An 18,730-nucleotide genomic window follows, 5' to 3' on the forward strand; every position below is an offset into this window, starting at 1 on the left:
AGATTCTAACTCTATGGGAAACACTGACTGCTCATAATACTAAGCTCAGAATCTGAGACAGCATCACAACTATTCTTGCAGTTTTCACTTACCCCAATTTTTCGTTGCCAAAAATGCCTATAAATCTGCAAGATGCATCGCAGTTATTTAGAAGACCTGCCATGCTGCAACAATCCCCAAAACAGCCATTAAAATCCTGGAGGCACTGTTTAGAACAGTGGCATGAGTTTGTAGGACGGTTTGACTTTTTGACTGCTCCCATCCATCACAATGCTCTATATAGCACAGTGGATGTGGGATGCTCACAGGGACGACTTATGTTCTCTCATATTGCCTTTATTGCGATGCTCTTTGTGATGTCAGCTCTACCAAGGTGCTATAAACATACATATTACTCACTACTGTTTATCATTTGAGTGCATGCTTGTGTCTTACATGATGGATCAGCTGGCCTTTAAAGGTTACTACCACAAGCATGCCGTAACTTCAACAAGGCCCTAATGAAGCTCTGACAGTCACTTAACGCTTCATCAGATCAAGAAAGGATCTTGTAGGAGATGCTTCGCCTGCTGGCTTAAAGAATGCCCATCCTTGAGAACGTGATGACATTTGTCATGTTGAAGTGACATTTTTAAAGGTGGCGATGGGAAGAAGATGGGAAGCCATGTTGCCCAAAGTAACCTTTTCTTTCAAAGTTCTTTTTATACTGACATTTTAAGGGAACTTGAGATGATGGGGAGGAGGTGGGTAGGTTTGAATTAGGCACTTTGAATAAGGCGCATGGTGAATCCTACGCTATTTGGAAGCTGAGGAAAGGACTTTGTTGTTTTCCTGAGACAGAACATGTCTCTGTCGGTATTCTTGTTTCATACACTAGGAATGTAAACCAGTGGAAAACTATTGGATGGTCTACAGTAGACGTCTTCAGCAACTAAAGGTCAATATCCTCCAATACAGCACCACTGCAAGTCAAAAGGCAAATCTTTTATGACAGGGAATGTACCAATTACAGGTTGCAAAAAAGTATTACACAATTTAACAACTAATAATTGCAAAACCAATGTTTTAATTATATTAACACTCAAATGAATATGAGTCATGAAATACTTTTAAAAGGTTGATTACGTGCAACAGTTCAAGGCAAAAAAAGCACAAAACAGATGCCTAACAATCTAATCATATGCAGGCAAATTAATAATAAATTAAAAGGGTTTAATGTCATTAAGGATTACAGCAACCCAACAATGCTGTAGTGACTGGGGGAGAAATATACATTTTTTTTGCATTTCAGGATTCCCTGACATTGAAGAAAAAAATCAACACAAATTTCTTTAGTAGAGTTTGCAGCACTCTAAATCTTATCCACTAATAATACCTCTCATTGTTAGTGTTTTGGAAGATTCATGTTCATCTGTTTTCTGTGTTTTTTTTCCTGTGGTTCAAGTCCTGGGCAGGTTATGGAAACACTTGGCATGTAGTCTTGGATCGTTTTTTTTCTTCTTCTTCCAGATTGCATTTCCGCAGAGTCTTTGCAGCAAAGTAAACATATGAACCAACAACAAATAAGACAAGAAAATGAAAGAGGCACATAGGGCATTTCTCAAACGACAAATTTGTTCTTGGTGGTTGAACCGCTTTTGGTAGCTGTGTCTGCGTGAGATTGGTAGCCGATAGTCATCTTCATGGGAAGCCCCAAGCGCTCCTTGTAAACTCTCCTGTTGACAGAAGAAAGACACCGTGAGAGGATGCAGGGAATCATTTGTATTCATGAATGGAAATGTTTTGATGCAGAAGACACGCCTCACCCTATGTGTGTTACGGCATCCCGGTTCTCATAGTCTGATGTCCAGACGGCTATTTTATCTCCTTTCGTGCGGATGTTGACCACAGCTCCGCAGACATCATCACTGTAGTCGTCAAAGGCCTCTCCAACTAGGCACAGGAGCTGTTGAAGAGATGAAATGGAACAAAAGCTATTGTCATAACCTGTTTATTCACATCTCCAACTTGATTAAGTAGAAATACTCCACATGGATCAGCAACAAGTTTGAGATTCTTTCTCATAGCTGCACCAGTTTTACAAGAATGTTTTCAGGCTTTGCAGCAATAGAATGCTGCAGCAAGAGTCCCAAAGGCCAAGACAATGGCCAAAAGTTGCCCTTGAACACACCACAAAGACTACAGCTGACTAGCATGTATGTTCTGCGCCTGCGTGAGAAGAAATACCTCTATAACAGCATGTGGTGGTAGTCTGCATTCATCATTCAACAAGGAAAACCGGAAGACTGAAAGGGCGGATTCAAGACATTAGCTAGCCGATGCTGAATTATCAAATGATATTTACCACAAACTAGCGAAAAATACAACATGCTGATACGTCCGAAAAACAGCCGACTGGTGACAATGGTGCGGGAACCGTTGGCTTGGTGTGTCAGAGCCCTAAAACCTGGAGATAAGTTAGCATTTATGCACTTGTGGGTCCCTCTTGTTGAAGTCAGTGAGTTTTTTGAATGTGTTTTTGGTTAGACATGGATGATAAACAAGGTCTGCGGTTAACACAAGCTTAAGAGACTTTCACAGTTTGTTTTCTGACATATATCGGTTAATACCCCATCCGAGAATGTGGAAGCTTTTACATGTCTTAAAAAAGCTGGTTACTACGTGGCTAAATGAGACTACAGAATGCCATCATGCCGAACATGGATTTACAGCCTCATTGTGGTGGTGACATTAAGGTCATTCGACTGTGGTGTAGTTTATTTATAGCCTAGCATTAGCTTTTTACTTCTGGTGATTGCATTTATGCTTCAAAAATCATAAAAATGGTGTTCATTTGTGAAGATTATCTTGCTGAACAAAACGTGTAAGTATCATTAATGTTTGTTTGTCACAGAACTTATTTTCTGCAATAATCCAAAATCCAATGAAAAAATCCCATTGGCTTTTTGTTGAAGGAGCAAGGGCGATGTTAACTCAGTGAACTTTAACTCTTAACATCAGTGAGGTAGCAATAAAGGACAAAATTATTTAAATTTCAATTTCAGCAATCTTTACTATATAATGACGAAAACTCTGTCTGTCTGTCTGTTCCACATTTTTCTCCTCACTGACTTGGTCAATCCATGTGAAATTTGGCACAGTGGTAGAGGGTCATGGGAGGATTCGAATGAAGCCATATTACATCAATTGGCCAAAGGGGGGCGCTATAGCAACCAATTGAAATTGCAAACTTTGAATGGGCATATCTCATGCCCTGTATGTCGTAGAGACATGAAACTTTGCACAGAGATGCCTCTCCTCACGAGGAACAAATTTGCCACAAGAACCCATAAAGTCCGGTTATATAGATTTTCCACCATTCTGAATTTTTTGAAAAACACTTAAAATCGATCTCTTCCTAGGAAGTTTGACCGATCTGCATGAAACTCNGGACGCCTCAAGGTGACTGGAGAAATTTAACAGAAAAATGCTTAAAAATGGCTAAAATGCCACCGATCTGTGGCTCCCCCTGTGGCTGAATGTTTGTTTGTCTCAGCTCAGCTGTTAAGAAAGTCCACAATCATTTTTGTTTCCAGCTTAAAGCTGAAGTGCGAGACTTTAACATCTAAACGAACGCCCGTTACATTCATCCAAACAAGTACACACAATGCTGATTAAGCCGCCATGGAAAATTCTCTGTGTTTTTCAGTACACCAGAGTTTTGTATTGGGTGTCTGAGGCGACTTTCCCGTGCTGGCGCAACATGTGATGCATTTTATTTCAACCGCAGAGAGACCATAGCACCGTAAGCTGCTGTATACAGAAAATCTAAGCGTCCACTCAAAGTATGTGCAGTGGATGCTCCAAACAAAAAACACACACAGCATTCAGAGGCAGGATTAAAGTCAAAATAAGACTTGAAGAGAATGCTCATGGTGACGGGGGAGATGTGGCGAGCTCACCTGCAGGCATACGTCATAAACGCGTGTCTACAGTGTTTGTGGTAGTTACTCTCACTGCCAGAGGGCGGAGACAAAAGTACCACAGTCCAGCTTTAACATATAGTAAACAATCAGCCCAGAAAGACCAGTGGTTACAGTATTAACAGTAAAGTAAGTGCTCTGTGCTTACTGGAAAGGCACAGCCTGCTGGATGTCTGTATCACTGTCAGTGACCTTTAAGAGCTCGTCACAACACTGTGAGGACTGCACACTTAGCAGAAAGCAAGCCAATTTTCAGTTGCTCTCATTTGACTGTGTTGTGACTCCTTATCATCGGTTCAGCATGCAGTCAAGGCAATATCATACATATGTTTTAGGTATTATAGAAGACAAGGATGACAACACTGAAACAATCTGATCTGTGGCTCACTGCAGGTATGCTCTCCGCAGTGTAACAAGAGCGTTACGTGGGTAATTAGTGCACAAGGGGCTCAAGACAAGAGAAACAGCATCACTCATTTGAGTAACAACCCTGAACAAGATACAAAGGACAGTGGCTAGAGCCAAACCTACAGTTTCCAGCCAGAAGCGGTCCAGGTCTAATCTCCTCTGCTGCTTGTTGAGTGTGATCAGCCAGCGCCCGCCACGCTTGTTCCTCTCGTCCTCCCACATGGGTTCAATGCCATCCTGCAGCAACGGTTCAAATTGTCAATACACATTTTAAACCACTAAAAGTTCAAAACAGACTTTAATAGTGAGGCTGAACTTGATTTCCACACTGCCTGCAGGAAATATATCTTTTTCAACTCTTCAACAATCGCTGCAGAAATTCTTTCAATCTGATTTAAAGTTTGCAGCGGGTACTAAAAGTTTGGCAAGATCTCAACACAAGTCCAGTGGTTGTTAAATAGTGAGTTAACATGTCTTTCTCAAGTTGCATTTATGCCCTCCAACACAAGCTCTGCCTCAACATTCTGGCACACATTTTCTAAGATTCAAGATTCTAAGATTTCAGGTGTAAAACTTAAACTGCACAGGTGCTGATAAATTAACTGCCCTGCTGTGGATACAAATTCACTGGTTAGTCTTCACCACAGGTGATCCTGCTTATTACTTCAATAAAGGCACACTTAATTATACACTGCAGTCATACTTGATTACTGCTTTTCCATTCATTATCATCACCTATCCATCTCACACAGTATAAGTAGTGGCTGCTAGCCACCTCCTGCCATTTACCTTACTGAACTTCCACAAACACTTCTTATTTTCACATCATGTTAAATGAGGTCTTTTGCAGATGAGCTAAGTTGGTACAGACACAGTTAGTCAGAGAAACTCCTGCAGTATTGTTGTTGTTTTGAGTGAAACTTGGTGATGACAACTCAACAAGGTATTCATCTGTTTGCAGGAGCTTTATTTGATTCTGTTGTCATTAAAATTTGTCTTAATTAGTGAGCTTGTGTTAAAAACATTTTTTATTACATTTTTAAACTGGGACCCTTTTTCCCCATGTTTTTGTGTCTGAGTGACTAGTGGAGACAACAGCTGTTGTAATTGTTCAGAACTGAGAGAGACTGCTGCAGCCACAGCAGCCAAACAGGCTGCAATGTAATCCCTTCGGGCAATTGTGCAGGGTCAGTTTACTTCCATTAAACGTGCATTTTTTTTGTCACTGAGAGGCTCAGATTGTTATTAGAAGTAGCCCCTTTTACACTGCCAGATTTTCGGCGAATGTTGGGCCATTTTGCCAGCAAGCTGCGAGCGTTTATACACACAGAGCTGGATTGGAGAGTTGATCTGAGGTGCCCAATTTTCCGCCTCGTAGGGTAGTCATATTGGCGGAACCTTTTTGGTTTAAACAGAACGAGGCGCCCTTCTGCAACAGGAGGGGCTGTTGAAGACTTGTGGGAGGAGCTGTCGATGACGCCGCACGTGCGAGCCACTGGCGGTGGATAAACAGAAACAGCCGATAGCAGGAATTAGCGAGCAGCTAGTAGCAAGAGGGACACGCAAACCTGACAGACACTGTAAAGATAAGCAACTGGGGAGACAAGGAATTGCGCACCCTCCTTGGCCTCGCAAACGAAGAGGCCATTAACCATCAGATGACGGGGACGGTGAAGGACGGGCCGACTTACGAGAGAATCGTCCAAAGGACTGACTAGCCGCGGCTTCCCTCCCACGTCACTGTTTAAGTCACAGGTTGAGCTACACATTTTGTTACTTGCTCATGCCCCCCATGGCCCCGAAAAAGGCGCATTCTGTATAACCAAAAGTAGGTAGGCGGCATTTTGCTGCACTCCCCGATTTTGCTTTTATACTGCCAGTGCTGAAAGAAGACTGATTGGGCTTTCCTGCAAATTTGCACAATTCTTGTTTAAAAAGGGCTTATGTTATTCCAGATTGCTGTTCTGTATAAAAAGTGCAAATGCACACGGGGGGAAACAGTCGTCCCAACACTAAGTCGGCATCAGAGGCAATAACAGCACCGAAACAGTGTCTGTATGAAAGGGACAGCTGGTAGGACAGGCTCATGGGCGGCACGGGTGTGAGGTTTTGATGATGCGTTATGTGTGTGATCCACTGCAGGAGATTTAAAGAGTAGCTGTAGCAGTTAGCAGCTAAAGCTAAAGAAGAAGAGCAGTGGCTGAAAATGTCCGCAATTTAGGAGCCATATAACAGGGTGGTAAATGATTGTTATTACCATGTTAATTCCATTTTTATTATTTATAAAGCGCTGCTGTATGGTGTATGTCACACTGGAAACTGACGCTGTCGTATTACATGTCACACCCAGCATGCCTGTTTTGCTTCCCCATGCTGTCTGAAGTCACCCACTGGAGTGAAATGTTTCCGCCGTTGTTTGGTTCTGTGTAAAAATGCAAAGGCTGCATAAAGACAGGACTTCGTAGTGGCCCTGTAGCGAGATATCTGTGTAAAAAAATCTAGCGTCTGAAAACACGATGGAAAAGACCTTACAGATATATTAAATGCATTTTTTTTTACTTTTGCTTATCTGGTTGGTGTGTCAGTGTGTAACCAAGGCTGTGTTCAAAATCAATCACTATATAGTGAGTGGGAAGTAGTGAATGAGTGAACGATATTTAAGACATCTCAAGTCTCACTCAAGGAGAAGTCTCATTCTGAAATCATGAGTATTTTTCCACATTGTTGAAATCAGCTAAATCTTTAATATAACACTAAGCTATGCTCAACAAACTCTTCGTGGCACTCCTCTCTCCATCTCTCACTAACATTTCCAACTCTCACAAGATCTCAGAACGAGACTTCTCCTTGAGGGAAACTTGGTCACAATAACAAACAGAACAGTGAAAGGTAAAGAAAAATGTTTGATTTCTCTTTAGGGTGCTTCCCATAATGTTGTCAGACACTTTTAATAACCATTTGAGCATGTTACTGCTAAACACAAGCAATTTTACTGGACATGCATTGATGGTGCAAAACTGCCCGTGGGGATAACACTGCAGCCTGTTTCACTGCTATGGCTCCACAGTGATCTCTCTCAATACTGGACCAATTTGAAAAATGTTTGTTTCCATCAGTCACTTAAGACACAGAAAGACAGGAAAATAGGCTCCAGGTTCAAAAATAGAGAACTTTCCCTTTCATCTTAAATATTCTCACAAAGAAATCAATTTTAAACTAAATGTTTTTTCAAATAACTGGCAAAAGATGACTTCTTCTCCTTGTACTGCAAGTGCGAATGATATCAGCTGCCATATGTGAGGGCTCAGGCCTTCGCTTAGTTTGAAAAAATCATGTTCCCTGATGTAAATTTCATCTTCCACTTTGAAAGGAAGGCGTTTGTAGCCTTTTACATGTTAATTTTGTTTCACTGAAGTGGAAAACAACACTATTGTCCCTGTACATGCTGTTGAACACACAATCCACTACTTCTGGACTCTGGTTGTAAAAGGTAAGGTAAAGGTAACTTTATTTGTACCCGAAGGTAGATTTGGTTCACAGTTCACAGTGATGATTTGGCTTCATCCACACAAGCCCACACACACGCCCACACAAAACAGACAAACAGGTCAGGACACAATAACATAAAATAAAATAAAATATAAAATACTTCTCTCAGCCACCACAGAGGATAATGGTATGCAAAAATATTTAAAAAAAACTGGTTTAGCTATATTTATTCTGTACTTGAACCCCTCACTCATCACATTTACATAAATGCTAAATAAATCTTACGTACCTTAAAAAGAGAGTAATCGCAGCCTGACATGAGGTTGCTTGACAACTGGATGTGGTTGTAGAGACTGAAATAAAGAGACCACAGCATTAACAAAACATGCTGATCTGACAGTATTTCAAAACACATATAAAGTCATGACAGTTTACTGCTGTAGTCGCTCCATGGAAGTACAGGAAAGGTAAAGGACTTGGAGAGATTTATTGCTCCTTACGCCCAGAAATCTTCAACCGTGTCAAATGTAGAGATGAGTCGCAGGTTGGCCTGCCATGTTTTGCTCTTGTCATTCTTGAAGAACCACAGGGACCATCTGTTGGACGAAAACAAGAAAAGGAATTTGCATAAATGTAACAAGCCTCTAATTAAAGACGAGGTAAACAAAAGTAACCAAAAGCCACTGAGCTTTGGAGCAAATGAGTGACGTATGGATGCACCTGGATGCTGCAAACTGTTCCGTAAATCATGTCATCACTGTCTCTGTACAATTAATTGTGACACTGTGCCATACTTATTTCACGCTAAATCCTCTCATGGCTCAGCAACTGCCTAAAGCTCTTTAGGTTGAGAAATATTAAAAAAAACTGTACTGTTGACGCTATTATAAAGCCATTATAGCAGCCAGTCTATCAGCAGGGGTTTAAATGAGAGCACAGTCCAAATAAATGCCACAAATTGAATTGAATAAGCCAACTGATACAAATCCAATTCCCTTGACTGGCACAATATTTGCATAACAGAGCGTCTGATGAGCAAATACAACAATCCGACACGTTCGTTTCAGTTTATGCCACAATATGGTGATACTGTCAGTGGGCATAGTTCTTTAGAAAGAAAATAGTTCCTACATGAAACTGCTCACAACAAGGCCTGTGGATCATTGTGTAACCTGGTCTTAACTCCTGGAAAGAGACATTGCTGTTGAGTTTTTCAAATGTATTTTTTTAGCACCACGAGCTGAGTGCCATCTAGTTCCAATATATTGGAGAGAAGGCAGACATCTCTATGGCCGTTATCTCCAACACTTGGCAACTCACACCAAAACAATCTAGACTGATAAGTAGCACTACAGGTAAGGGGAAAAATATGTAATTTTGATTTTGGGGTGAACTGTCCCTTTAACTATAGGCCATAGTCTGTGGCAGTATATTGTATAGTCCTTCAGATCAATTTCAATCAATCAATTTTATTTATAAAGCCCAATATCACAAATCACAATTTGCCTCACAGGGATGGACCTTCATGGGGTGTTTCTTTGCCTTCTAGTGCAAACTGTGATAGCCTCATGCACCCCATGACGCTATAAAGAAATAAGCAGGTCAAGAAAATCAAGGAATGCTAAAAGGCAGAAGTTGTTTGACCTGGTACTAACATAACTTAGCTGTATGGAAAATCATGTTGGATATACTGCACCAATTTAGCCAAACTAATTTTGGTTATTGGTCAATATGGGGAAATATTTTTCTGTTAGACTTCAAACCAATGTGTTTCGAACCTCACGGCTTAGATGTGAAACCCCACATTTTCCCTTCAGCTAACTGGCTTTAAGTTAAGTAGATTTTTCTATTTGACACTTTTAGACATAAATATCCTGGTGGAATTTAAATATATATAAAATATGCAATCATTGCTTCTTTGTATTTTGAAGGGGGTTAAAAACTATCTGAGTATGGATTAAGAGAAAAGCACTGAAACACCCGAGAAAGGTCATCAGACCATCAGAGTCTTACGGTGGGGAAATAAAATTTCCAATCGAACATTTGTTTGGAGAGAATCCACTTTAATAAATAAATATGTTTTGCTGCTGACCCATCAATAGCAGTACATTGCTTAGCTTTTGTGGTGGTACTCTTGTCTGCTTCTCCAAACTAGGGACATGCCAACCATCATCTACCGTATGTTATACACCGACTATGGATAAGTGACTCATACAACCCCACTTCAAAATGATCCAAACTATCCCTTTAACTCATGAATAGCATGAATACACACAGACAGGACTGAAGCCATAAGTCATACTGCTAACTACTGAGTCGCTAACTACAGGCACAATATTATAAATCATTAAATTATATATAACACATTCTCAAATATAATTAAATTGGTTTTTAGAACAAGCCCAGAATTAAAGAAATTATCAAAATGTAATCCCATTTATTTTCACATAATTTTACTTTTTTTTTTTTAATCCAAGTTGAAAATGGAAAGCGAACATGTTGAAATTTGAATTTATACATTTTTTAACATGCTCAGCTTCTTCATGGTGAACACAGTGTCCATTGCCTCCGGTGAATGGTCGATTCATGTCTTGCTTTCACTTCAGTATGAGCAATCACCCATTCAGCTTTGTGAAACAAGGGTCATTCAGTTCTTGAACTCTGCTTAGCCATCAAAGAACTGTGTTACACATGAGTCACCAATCTTTTCTTTAAAGCTAATGATGCATACATTCTCCCAGCTTTGCGTTCATACAGTTTCACACTCTCACATCTGGGAGTAGCCCATTATGATAACTGGGTAATCAGATAATGGTGTATCTTAACAGGGGCCAATAGACAGAATTTTCCGGTTTTGCCTCTCCAGTGAAAGTCTAAGCAAATAGCAAAATTATCAGTTTAATACATTCTGTTCCACCTTGTTTCAGTTGAAACCCTTCAATTCAACAAAGCAGTTATTACAGCATTACTACAGCCAAGTGCATAGGTTTTGTTTCAACATTGGTGGTGACGCACTTTCAGCTGAGGGTGTGGGGGTCCTCCCCCAAGAAATTCTGAGCATTAAACACATAATTTCCTGCATTCTGGTGAATTTTTATGCAACAATTTAAGGTGGAAATGTCTTTATTCATTAAGGGTGGAGAAAAAAAATTGATATAGCATAGTATCGCAATATTTTTATGTGACTATATTGTGTCATCACAGAGTGCCAAGTATCAAATTTTTTATTATTCAAATTATCAATATTACAAATATAAATTGACCTTTAGGTAGCATACTAGAATAATGTAATCAAATGCTTTTCTTGTCCACTAGATACATTTTGCTGCTGCAAAACAATGGCTGAGGTGAGATGAAAAGACTTGAAACTTGAAAACTAAAAAACTAAAAAATGCTGACAAAGTTTTCCTTAAGGGACATAATTAACAGTTGTAAAAAGGTAATAAATTGCAATATATTTTATCCCAATACTCAGCATATCACAACACAAGGAAAACACAAAATTCAGGCCCATAAATTAATAGTTCATGTGTTTCAGCAACGTCTCTGCTCATGTTCAAAACTGATCCCAAATATCTTTGTTTACTGAGAAGTTGAGAATAAAGTTATATTATGAGAAAAGCTGAAATTTGATGAATAGAAGTAATAATTCAAAATATTTCAAGAAATAAAATCTACCCCTTCAGACCATCTGACAAACAGAACCCCGTTTGCGACTCAATCTGGAGGAAACTGAAACTAACTGAAAACACCTCTGATGAGGAAAATCTCCCCATTGTGTACCTTATTATCCTCACAAATGTGATTTTCACCACCCCTGATAAACTGCATGTCACAGCTGCCTCCTGAATGTTTACAGTGGGAACCAGAGGAAAGATGCCACACTGTAGTCCAAACTTGTTACAAATAAAAATGACTGGAGGCTACAGTAGCCTATGGAGTGTCAGAAAATATTAAAACACGATGCACATATGACTTGAAGCAACCTATTCTATAATGACTTTATTCTGGAAATATCACGCATTTTTTCTTGTAATGTAATGACTTAAATCTTGAAATCTCTCTTCTAACAGTGGCTCCGTCATAGTTTGACAGACTAGGATTCTGCCTTTTGTTTATTTTATTCTCTCACTAATTTACAGCTGAATCAGAGAAGCGTCTGCAGTGTTTACTCCAGTCCACCCTCAGGACTTCTCCTGCAGCAGCAGCAGCCAGCTCTCCCTGCACAATCTGTCGAAGCAAAGCCTTGACATGCATCTTCTCCCTTTCCCTTTTATGGCAGATTGCAACCATTGCTCCTGGGGTTGCATACTGCCACCCAAATTACCAGAGACATAGTTGCATCTATGAGAGGTGTTCTAGTATAGCGGTTCCTCTAAATAAAAGCCCTCTGTCTGCTACTTTTATGGTTTCTGTAAACCATAAAATTTTTAAAAAACAAAAAACAAAAACAACAACAACAAAAAAAGCTCAGCTTCCATGGTGATATCTTTAAGCATCAACAGTAAAAGTCAGTACAGCCTCTAACCTGTTCTGGAGGGGGTGTTTGATGTAGGCCTCTGGGTTCACAATCTCTTGTCCAGTCTCCTCAGCTCCATCTTCATCAGGCTGGGATGGGCTTGGGTTGGTTTCCTAAAAAGCAGTTTGGTAGAGGTGAGACATGTAAAAGGGGAGTAGGCAGTGGGCGTCCTTTGCCCAGTGCAAATAACCATACTATGTAGATGTAATGAACCTGTAACAGCAGCATGGTGCATAATTTTTCAAGTTAGAAACTTTCCAGTTGTTGATAGTTATTTATGAGTGAACCCTTCAGCCAGGGAAACCAGATGTTGGTACACTTAACCTCCTGTGACCCTGCGTCCTCATATGAGGACATTATATTTTGTGTTTGCTGCACCTTATACTTCATTCTGCTTCACTTACACCTGTTGTCCTCATTTGTGGACACTTTTACGTACCATCTAGTGGCAGCAAAAGCACAATACACTAATCTATCTAAAAACAAGATGGCAGCCATCTCTGCCAAGTCAGTCTACAGCCAATCTTGACACAAAAGTGGACAAGGTACAAGCCCTCATAAATGTTATGGTTGAAACTTATTTTTTTAAGCTTAACAAAGTTTATAGTTTGATATTGTACATAAATTAGACCAATTTTTGCAATAGCAACCAGCCAGATGCTGTTAATTAGGAAGTACTCATTTGAAGACACTGGGACTTTTATTATTTTATTATTGCATTATCACAGCATTGAGGAAATTCCTTGACTGGAGTATGGAGTTTGAGAAAAATCATAGAGTTACAAAAAAGGCTTTTAGATATGTTGGATTATTTGCAATTTGGTCTTTATACGGCCATGCTCAGACATTGAAATGAACAGTTTTGAACAGTTTAAGACTTGAAAATTGACCTCTAACCTATAGAGTAACAAAACATTGAATAAATGTTGCATTGTTTGTAATTTTTTTTTTGCACAACAATGTTCAGGCACTGAAATAGTTTTATACTTTATTACACACTTGTGGAAATTAAAAATAAACCCAATGTCCCCATATGATGACATCATTTTTTTTTCAAAGACAATGCCTAGTTTTTATATACTTATCATCAGGTCCTACTAATCCCAAATAGCTAAAAGAAATTAAAATGTACACTGAACAAAAGTTCAGATCACAGAAGGTTAAGCAGAAGTCAAAATTTAAAAAGCACCCATCAGACAAAATAGTAGTAACATTAGTAGTGGTAGTCGTGGTGTTTCTATTCTCAAACAAGATTAGTAATTTCCTAAATAAAGTTGAATAAATACAAAAAAGTGAAAACCAATATAAACATCTGTATACTTCACCAATACGTGGCTAATTAACTCTGCAGCTAATTACTGTGTAATTCCCATTTATAACTATCAGCCTGTTAAAAAATGAAGGTTAAATTACTTTCTTTATGTTAGAATGACATTTTAATTTAATTTTTTTTAATTTAATTTTTTTAAAATTATAATTATTTAATTTTACTGGATCTGGTTGGTGCAAAGATGAAAGCCTCCATGGCATGTGATATGTTCAAGGACTGTCAATTTGAAAATCTGAAAACAATTTCTGTTTTCAGGTTACTGGCTATGTTATAAATGGTTTAGTTTTGGTGGTTCCTGGTTAAACATGGCTTTTAAACTCGCCAGCAGGAATTGGGGTTTAGAGGATATTTTAAGTAAATACAAAATACGACCATTTTAAGTTGTATGTCCCTCCCCTTGGCCAAAATTAAAAAACACAACTCCCTCCCCCCTGCTTAAAAAAATAACAACCCCCTCCAAAATTAACGAACAGTCCCTAAATAGTGTTTATAGGGGGTTGAAAAAAACTTTTAAAACTGACACTGGAGCTGTTTTACCATCATCTAGCGTTAGCTAAGTTAACGTTACCTCAGCCACTAAAGTTGCTAACTTTGCATCGTAGAGGTCACCGGGGAGCAATGACAACCACTTTTGACAGCTGAAATTTAAGCTACAAAAACAAACTACTACTTGTATTTGTTGCATTATTTTTACGTGCCGAATTAACTGGTAGTTCATAATTATCATGACTGTATTTAACATTTGTTACCCATGTATGTATTTTTGCGGTTAACCTGAGCAATGGCAAACTGACTAAACTTGTAATGGAACTTGGTGTGGTTCTCTTCGCAAAGGTGAACGGCACGTCGGTTAGCTATAACGTCAGCATTAAAGTTGGGAGATCTCCACACACAGGCATTCCTCTTTTACGCTTGGGTCGTGGCACACAAGACAAACTTAAAACTAGTCAAAACACCACGTGTGATTGTAACAACTGTCCATTTCCACTTGAAGACTAATGTTTGAAGTTATACATAAACTTTAAACGTGAACTTGCCCCGTAATTAAAGCAAGAAGCCCCCCAAATGTTTTGATATGTTCTTAAGAGAAAGAGCTCACCGGTTCGGCGGTCGCCATCTTACAAATCTCTGTTGGGAAAGTTTCTGTTGATTGGACCGAGCTGTGCAACGTGACGGCCCCGCTGCGGACATGCGCTGTGTGCCGCCGCTGGCTGGCTGCTTCTCCGCGACTCCACCCCTCCTGCAGACGAAGGCATGGCGAGCACCGAGGCTAGAAGGGAGTGTGAGACGGAGGGCTGCAACAAGGACGCCAAACTTCAGTGCCCAACATGTATCAAGCTTGGTATTCAAGGCTCCTATTTCTGTTCACAGGTACTGCTGCTTTTTCGGCTTGTCCGCTTTAAACCTCGGCTGTAGCCACACAACTAGGCCCTCTGTGTCATCACGAGGCTGCTAGCTGTCAAGCTAGGTAGACATGTGTAGGTGCTTTGTAAACCGCTAATAATGCATTTGCTTAATGTTAACTGATGCCTACTGGCTGTGTAATGTTACACAGATTGCAGAGGATGAATAATGCAGTCAGTAATTGAAACTGATAATGTACCGGTAACTGTAGGCCGAGGGTTTGTCAGCTAGCTAACTTGGTTGATTAGCTTAAGTCATACACCGTCCCTGTTTAAATTGAAAAGCCCATATTGTGAAGTTGTTTTTGCTGACAGCGTAAAACTGTATGAAGTAATGAATGTGTAGGAACCAGGTGTTCTAGTAATGCAAATTACTGCAAGTAAGGATGAGTAACTTAGTGAAATGGCACAGAGTTAATGTTGCGTGATGAAGCGTTTGGTGTCTCAGTGTTTGACCCTCGCACTCTCCAGCGAAACCAAAGCCCATTCACAAATCTGTCAGTTTAGAGATGGATTTGTCACAGACAAAACATCATACATGGCTGAAGCCCTTGGGAGCTTAACAGAAGCTCCACTCAGCTACAGATGTTCAGCTGAGCAGGACTTTGCTTTAACTTTTATTACTGACAGACTCATACAGTTGTTTTTCACTCAGGTACTAAAATAGCTTGTAACAAGTCATGTGAATCCCATGTAAGAGTTGGTATTATGTTGTTAAAGTTTTTGCATGCTTCTGTGGGGCTACTTTTTTTGCACCACACACTATTTTGGAAAAGGTCTATGCCAGAAAAAACTACACATTAAACTACAGCAGTCACTCTCTGTGTAAGCGCTCTGTGATTCTCTGAGTCAAAAGCTTTATAAATAGTTGGGTAGGCTGGCAGTTTAAATTATCTTGCACTGCCATGGTATTTGACCCTAGAGATCTTTGCTGTGATTGCATTTTTTGGCTGTGCAACTGGACCCTGCTTTCTATATTTCCTGTCTCTCCCCCGCTCTGCTATTAACTGTCCAGTAAAGGCACAAACGCCATTGAAATTAGCAATACACAGTAGAGCGATTATGCCAGGATACATACAGACATATCTATGAAAGGCTGGACTTTTATGGCACTTTATATGGTGCAATATCTGTTGGCCAAGCAGTCAGGTTTGAATCAGCACAAAGTCAGTGACCAGGCATGTGATTGTCAGCCATTAGTTAAGCGCACTTTCAAGCACAGTTTGCACTGTATGAGTAATAAAAATGCATAGATCTGTCTGTCTATCATTGTGCATCCCAACTTAGAGATTCTGTCTTTTTTTCCAGGAATGTTTCAAAGGGAGCTGGGTGTCTCACAAGTTGCTGCACAAAAAAGCAAGTACGTATTACAGGTCATTGTCACTTCTGTACTTTGTTAACATCTGTGTTGGACTCAATTAGAGTATATGAATAACATGCATGTTGTTTTGGTTAATAGGCTTTCAACAATTAAACCTTATACATGGTGTTCAATTAGCACATGTTACAGAATTCAGAAACAGATGTTTTCCCTGGACTGTGAACTGACACTGTGTTGCCAGATGCTTCAGATACTTTGTGCTGTGTTTTGTCAGAGGAGGACAAGAACCTGAATGAGTCTAAGAACTGTGTGGAGAAGGACATCAACACAGACCCATGGCCAGGCTACCGCTACACAGGAAAACTACACCCTCACTACCCACTGGTAATTTCTTCCTTTTCAAAAAACTCTATAATTGTACATGCTTTGTCATGTCTGATTTATTAATTAAAAAATTGAAAGAAGACTCAAGTGCAGGCATGCATAAACAATGCCACCCTTTTTGTCTCCAGTTGGTTGTACTGAGTGGTGCTAAACTGATTTACCACATTTTTTAAATGTCAATTTTTCCCTTGTGACACAATTGTGCTGAAAGGGTGTCAGTATACAGACTGGTTTCAGGCTTTGGATATTACATTACCTCTCTTAAGCAGAGATGATTAACAGTCAGTGCTACACACCACACCATATATTTCAAACCATGGAAAAATCCAAAACAGGGTCATACACTGAAATGTGTCAGCGTATATTTGTTTTGGATGTGTCAAAATATTGTGTAACACCAAATGGCCTCCTAAAAAGAATGGAGGATGGCACCAGGGAAAAAAGAATTGGACAGAGGATAACAGGAAATGTTAAAAATTGTAGCTTGCTTCAAGTATTTCCTCATCCTTCTGCTGGTTTATGTGAATTCCATAACATTTCTGTCCTTTTCCTTGCCCCTGGTGTAGACTCCCATGAGGCCCATTCCCGGTGACATCCAAAGACCTGACTATGCTGATCATCCCCGAGGTAACTATGCTTTTTTCTCAAGGAAATATGTTTCAGTTGATCACATTTGCTCATCCTTCACTTGGGAGGCTTTGGTATCTTCTTTGAAACTTAGTTTTTGACATGGAAAAATGCAGAAAGATGCAATTTTAGCTTTGTGTGTATTTCTTTAGCCTTTTTTAAATAGGAATTGTGCAGATTTGCAGGAAAGCCCAATCAGTCTTCGTTCAGCATTGGCAGTATAAAAACAAAATCAGAGAGTGCAGCAAAATGCCACCTGCCTACTTTTGTTTATACAGAATGCGCCTTTTTCGGGGCAATGGGGGGCGTGAGCAAGTAACAAAATGTGTAGTTCAGCATGTGACGTAAACAGTGACGTACTCCAAGGAAAGCCGCGGCTGGTCAGTCCTTCAGCGATTCTCTCATAAGTCGGCCCGTCCTTCACCGTCCCTGTCATTTGACGGTTAATGGGCTCTTCGTTTGCGAGGACAAGGAGGGCACGCAATTCCTTGCCTCCCCAGTTGCTCATCTTTACTGTAGTGTCTGTCAGGTTTGCGTGTCCCTCTTGCTACTAGCTGCTCGCTAATTCCTGCTATCAGCTGTTTCCTGTTTATCCACTGCCAGTGGGTCGTACGTGCGGGGCCAATATGTCTACCCTACGAGGCGGAAAATTGGGCACCTCGGATCTTTCGACATGGGGGTCTATGGGGACTGACTGGCTTTTGGAGCCAGCCTCCAGTGGCCATTAGAAGAACTGCAGATATTGACACTTCCATTTTGACTTCATTTTTCGGCCCCAGAGGTTGCCGCTTGTCCAGTTCAACCTTATTCCACTGGCAAAGTTGCCCTGCAACATTTACACTGTCAGTCATTGAATCTAAAATGCATCCTAAAGCTCGCCTTCTTTGGACGACTGGTTGCTGTGCTGTTCCTTCAGGGTTGGGTTCTGCCTTTTTCTTACCATCAATATACTGTTATCTGGTTTTAGGAAAATCCATATTTGGTGGTATATGTAAGTCAGTTCAGATCCAAAGCAGATGAGAATAGTGATTCTTAAGTAATTATTTTTTACCCATCCCTGCTGCTACCCATATACAGTGGTGTGAAAAAGTGTTTGCCCCCTTCCTGATTTCTTACTTTTTTGCATGTTTTCCACACTTAAATGTTTCAGATCATCAAACAAATTTAAACATTAGTCAAAGATAACACAAGTAAACACAAAATGCAGTTTTTAAATGAAGGGTTTTATTAATGAGGAAGAAAAAAATCCAAAGCTACATGGCCCTGTGTGAAAAAGTGTTTGCCCCC

General features: G+C 40.0%; 2 protein-coding genes across 2 annotated transcripts in view; one reads left to right on the forward strand and one right to left on the reverse strand.

Moving 5' to 3' along the window:
* Window positions 1-1,046: 1,046 nt before the first annotated feature.
* Window positions 1,047-14,906, reverse strand: eif4eb (eukaryotic translation initiation factor 4eb). The gene is made up of 7 exons (XM_050062444.1): window positions 14,808-14,906; window positions 12,388-12,491; window positions 8,360-8,455; window positions 8,149-8,212; window positions 4,494-4,607; window positions 1,806-1,945; window positions 1,047-1,715 (listed from the first exon to the last, which is right to left on the reverse strand). The coding sequence occupies exons 1-7, from the start codon at window positions 14,823-14,825 to the stop codon at window positions 1,601-1,603; spliced, it is 651 nt and encodes a 216-aa protein (XP_049918401.1). The 5' UTR covers window positions 14,826-14,906; the 3' UTR covers window positions 1,047-1,600.
* A 15-nt stretch (window positions 14,907-14,921) lies between these two features.
* metap1 (methionyl aminopeptidase 1) overlaps window positions 14,922-18,730 on the forward strand; it is a 17,654-nt gene continuing 13,845 nt past the window's right edge. Inside the window, exons 1-4 of the mRNA XM_050062432.1 lie at window positions 14,922-15,079; window positions 16,420-16,471; window positions 16,707-16,816; window positions 17,383-17,443. Coding sequence (XP_049918389.1) covers window positions 14,963-15,079; window positions 16,420-16,471; window positions 16,707-16,816; window positions 17,383-17,443 — 340 coding nt within the window. The 5' untranslated portion in view covers window positions 14,922-14,962. The remainder of the gene's footprint in view (window positions 15,080-16,419; window positions 16,472-16,706; window positions 16,817-17,382; window positions 17,444-18,730) is intronic.

The sequence above is a fragment of the Epinephelus moara genome, chromosome 14 (genome assembly GCF_006386435.1).
Source record: "Epinephelus moara isolate mb chromosome 14, YSFRI_EMoa_1.0, whole genome shotgun sequence".
Taxonomy (NCBI): Eukaryota; Metazoa; Chordata; class Actinopteri; order Perciformes; family Serranidae; genus Epinephelus; species Epinephelus moara.

Coding starts and splice junctions, on each gene's coding strand:
- eif4eb (XM_050062444.1), bottom strand. Junction 8,456..12,387: donor AAACACCCCCTCCAGAACAG/GTTAGAGGCTGT, acceptor TTCGTCCAACAG/ATGGTCCCTGTGGTTCTTCA. Junction 1,946..4,493: donor ACCGCTTCTGGCTGGAAACT/GTAGGTTTGGCT, acceptor TCTCTTCAACAG/CTCCTGTGCCTAGTTGGAGA.